We start from the raw sequence: 4,943 nt of genomic DNA, 5'->3' as shown, positions 1-4,943 counted from the left end.
TCCCTCCTTCTCTCCTCATTCATTCATTGTGCTTCAATGGACTTAGAAGTGACACATCTGAGGTAATGTCCTAAACAATATGAAAACTTCAATTACAGAGTATGAGATAAAAAAGCCACTACTTTGCTATATAAAGTAATGAGGTGTTCCCAGACATGACCACACAGTGTTATTTGCAAGGTCTTTTAAAAATATTAGGAGACCTGAAATAATAATAATGGTGGTAGACAGAACATGACATGATTAGTAGTACTCAAATTAATATAGGTGTAATTTATATTTGCGAAGTAGGAGCATAGCTGAAAAAGGGAGCTTCCCATAGGTGTTCCCACTCCAGTGAAAGTTACTTGGGACAGTAATTGCAGTAATAAGCTGTGCACCCTGTGGAATTATACTATTGCACATTTATTTTGTCAATTTAAATAAAATGATCAGAATATATAATACAATCTCCTCTATTGACTAAAAACAATTATTCAAAGTAGATAAAAATCAGATCCCAGGTGCTATACATAAATAAAGCAGAGCCAAAGGCGCTACCTTTACTGTCACATACTGTCACCGAAGCATTCAATACCCCAATAAAACAACAAAGCACCAGCGTGATACTGTCACTGTTTGCTGTTTTCTCTTCCCTTTAATATTTCCCCTCAGGCAGGTCATACCCCACTGTCACAATGCAGTACAAAGACGGCGTTGTGACATACACTTTCCCTTGGTGTCATGGTTCCACGCTATTCCTCAGATCCCGACCACTGGGATCCCATATCCAACCCATTTTTAAATACATGATATGTTTCTGGAACAAATAATGGAAATTGCAATTTTTAAATTGAATTTGAAATCGAAATGGTCATCTTAAATTCATATCTGATTTTTTATTAAAGAATAAATGTGACCTGTTAACTAGAGATAAAAACCGCTAAAATCAGGTAATTTGGATTTGTTTACATGCAATCCAAAACCTGAGATCCGTTTTTTAAATCCGAGTTCTGAATTTAGAGCAGACTCGAGTCAGGACTTGGTTCTTGGACCCTCCAAAAGTGATCTGATATGGGACTCTGGGCCTGCTTAAGCAAGGAATGCAAGTGAGAGAACACACACAATTGGCAGATTTTTTCATTCTGCGTAAGTATATAAGATGCAGTGTGCATGAGCGAACCAGTCTCTGTGGCCGGGTAAGGGTTTGCATAGCACATGCAATGTGCACTGACATTAATCTGATGTTGATTGACAGGAAGTGCCATTTCAGAGTGGTGACGAGTGGTGGTCGGGCGAACGCAGCCGTGTCTGTGCATCTGAATGCCGTTATAGGGTCATGCATAAATAAGGCAGTGTAGGAACAGGCCCAGGGCTGTGTGGCTTGGAGGGGGCCCCCATAACTTAGTTGCCCTGGGTCCCCTACAAGCCTTAATCTGGCCCTGCCTCCCCCACATGCTTGCATATGAGCAGTGAACACTCTAGCATTGTACTAGAACCTTCTGCACATGTCCCTGTCTCTGGTAAGATGACACCAGTGATTTTTTTTCCCCTGATTTCTTGACTGCACATGCACCAGAGCAATTTTCCTAGAATTGTGTCTGCAAAGTAAGTATATTGAATGAGTGCAGGGTGTGCAGTGTGGGCCCCTTGACTTAGAGGCACGACACACACTGCATCAGATATGTTAGTGCCCTCCACTATTTTAAGACCTGTCTTCCTTGTCTAGTGAGAGTAAGTAATTTCCAAATTTGACCAATTTTTATTTTCTCTATATCATTAAAAAATATTTTTTCAAATGTCTTGAAATATATACACTTTATGTGCTTATTGTAAGATGCAGATTGTGGTTTGATAGCTGTGTGTTGATGCATCCAGAAATTATTTCTTACTTTTCATTGTTTATTTTTTTTTAATTCTAGAATTGTCTGCATAATCATGAAATTGAATGTTTCACCCATGGACAGAGCGCCTGATTCAGAGATGGACGCTAATGTGTTTCCATATGCAACACAGTTGCAAAAATATGCAAATGTTAGCAAAGTTTACCTGAGCATAAAGACGCCCACTGCTGCATTCTCACCTGTGTGCGACTACGGAAACCTACATAAACATCAGTACCATCAAAATACATCAGAGGCCATTTAACCCTTGTGGCAGGTCTGACCTGCCGTAGACCAGGGAGCTGCTTATACATTTGTAGTGGCTAATTTATGCATGCCCACGTAACGGTGTTCAAATGGCCAGGCATGCCTGCGTTTCACTAACCACCCCTTGTCAACACCCCCAAACAGTCATTTACTGTCATTCAATCTGCAATGGGCCTCCGTGGTCGGCTTGAATGCAGGGCGATCGCACTGCTGACATTGCGCACTGCAATGCATACGCATGTGCAAAGGCAAACAATTGCTCGATATGCGTGCGATTTGCAGTTGTGTTTAACTCTGATTCAGGCTCAGGGTGGGGCCAAGAATTGGTCCCAGCATTCTTTGTGCCTGTGCACATGGAAAAGGGCCAAATATCACAGGGAGTGGCCACAAATAATTAGGAAATGCTGCAAATAATGGGGGTATTGCCCTCATGGCACTCCCAGCCTTAGTATGCTGGCTGAGAAGAGCACCTGGAGGTGAAGCTGTGGCCAGGCCTTCAGGTGGTCGGACCAGCCCATCAGGCCATCGGCCCTTCTAGCATTTCCAGAAGTGAAAGAAGGACAGTCTGGCTTTGGTTTTACCTTGACACTGCCTATACAGACCCTATACAGACCCAATTACCGGTTTCCCTGTAAACACTCTGGATTTTCAAGTAATGTTAGGAGTTACCAACAGATTTGCAGAATACAACTGGGTAATAATGTAACCAGTGACATAGCAGGGCCCTGTGCCGTCTGCCTTGTAATAATGTGGTGACATCATGCAGAGGGGCTGGGCCACCAGCACTAGAAAGTGCAGCACTGACCTAAGAGTCCTGAGGACACTCTGAGTGGCTGCACAGTCTGCAGGGTACGAGTTTGGAAACATACAAAGAAGGACAGCTGTGGACAACATGGAATCAATGAACCTGACTGCACTGTGCCATGCCAGGCACCCTCCTAGCAAGAGGCAAAAGCTGTGAGGCTGAGAGGGTGCCATTCATAAAGCCCTGCGCACTGAGCAGCGGCATCCATTCCTAGTTACAGCCATGAATATAACATCTATGTATCAGCAGCTCAGTTAGATCTAAATTGTAGTAACAGTTGATTCAATGTAACCAATCCTATAATTAGTCAGTATGGGATTCATTTGCTCTTTATTATGACTCTACAACGTCCTTTTCTGTTTCAAAGTTTGAGAAAAACTCGTTTCTATGGCCCATTTCTTGCAAATTTCTGCAACATGAAATATGAAGAATGTTTATGTTAAAATTTGGGAGCACTAATATGTAGCGTGTTAGGTAAATAATATGTAACATGTAAGTGATGGGAATTAGGGATTTCTGAATTATTTTTCTAACATGGTACTTTTTCACTTTATATTAAACTGAGAATGTACTAACTAATTATATCACTCTCTAATCTGCTTTCAGGATAAAATCCACTGAGGACTATTATATCAAACACAATGAGATATTCAGGAAATTAATAAAATATATTGCCATTGAATATTTTAAAAGGGTTCCAATCTATCAAATACTATCAATCATTTGCTACAGTATCACTTTTATTTTGGGAATTCCAGGGAACTGCTTAGTTATCTGGATCGCTGGATTCAAGATGAAGACAGTCAGTGCTGTGTGGTTCCTCAATCTGGCCATAGCTGATTTCCTCTGCTGTGTATTTCTCCCTTTGAAAATTGCTCTCTGGACTTTGCTATTAGAAAGAGATGTTGCCTATAGATTATGCCAAGTCAGTACTAGTATCCTGTATATAACCATGTGTGCTAGTGTCAATTTTTTAGCCGCTATGAGTATTGATCGCTGTATATCTATAATGTGGCCAATTTGGTCTAAGATTCATATAACCCCAAAATGTGTCCGCAGCATTTCAGTAATAATTTGGGGTTTCAGTCTGATCTTAAGTGTTCCTCATGTGATTTCTAACAGCATAGATTGGGATTTTTCAGACTGTACACTAAAAGGAACACTTATGTATTATCCCTCTCACATGAAGAATATGAGAATCACCAGGCTTGTTACAATGTTTGTGATCCCTTTCACTATCATTATAGTGTGGCATTGTCTAATATTTTTTAAACTTATAAAAGTTAGAAGATCAAATAAGTCTCAGCGGCCATACAAGATTATCACTGCAGTTGTGACGTGTTTCTTTATCTGTTGGTTTCCGTATTACACTTGGCCATTAATACCACTACCTCTCAGATATTTTTATATAGATAATACAGTAAATGTAATTTGTGTCTGCCTGGCTTACTTTAACAGTTGCATTAATCCCATCCTCTATGTCTTCATAGGCCAGGACTTTAAAGAGAGTTTAATGCATTCCATACCATCCAGGCTGGAACATGCTCTAAATGAGATAACTAATCAGTCTTCAAAAGAAAGAGATAATTTGAATGCAGTTGTATCTAATAGGGATGTTTAACAGACATTGATCTCACTTCTATGTTCCACATTCACAGGTACAAATTAGTGTGGAAATAAATAAATATATCTTGTTATATTGTACAGTAGGTGAATAAAGGAAAAAATATGAAAGAAAGTAATTAATTTAGGATATAATGTATGAGTAAATGTATAACTGTAGTTACAGGACCTGAAGGTGCAAACTTATTTAAACTATAAAGAGAGAATACAAATGAGAAGCTTCTACCCTGGATATCTGATCATATAATTGTTAGGTTTCTTCAGTTTACAGGATTTAAGTTTGACTATATATAAGCTTATAATTGTTACACTTCTCTTGTTAGCATGATTATAATTTTATGTTTCATTAATTAATATGATCTAATGTTTACTATATATAATTGAAT

General features: G+C 39.3%; 1 protein-coding gene across 1 annotated transcript; it reads left to right on the top strand.

Moving 5' to 3' along the window:
• The first annotated feature begins 3,021 nt into the window (after positions 1–3,021).
• Positions 3,022–4,555, top strand: LOC148525457 (formyl peptide receptor 2-like). Its single transcript, XM_088470939.1, has 3 exons — positions 3,022–3,086; positions 3,541–4,031; positions 4,077–4,555. The coding sequence occupies exons 1-3, from the start codon at positions 3,022–3,024 to the stop codon at positions 4,553–4,555; spliced, it is 1,035 nt and encodes a 344-aa protein (XP_088327065.1).
• Positions 4,556–4,943: the final 388 nt, after the last annotated feature.

Source organism: Taudactylus pleione, unplaced genomic scaffold (genome assembly GCF_031769625.1).
Source record: "Taudactylus pleione unplaced genomic scaffold, aTauple2 ptg000108l, whole genome shotgun sequence".
Taxonomy (NCBI): domain Eukaryota; kingdom Metazoa; phylum Chordata; class Amphibia; order Anura; family Myobatrachidae; genus Taudactylus; species Taudactylus pleione.
Note: the sequence above shows the minus strand (reverse complement) of the source record. Positions and strands in the feature narration are given on the sequence as shown.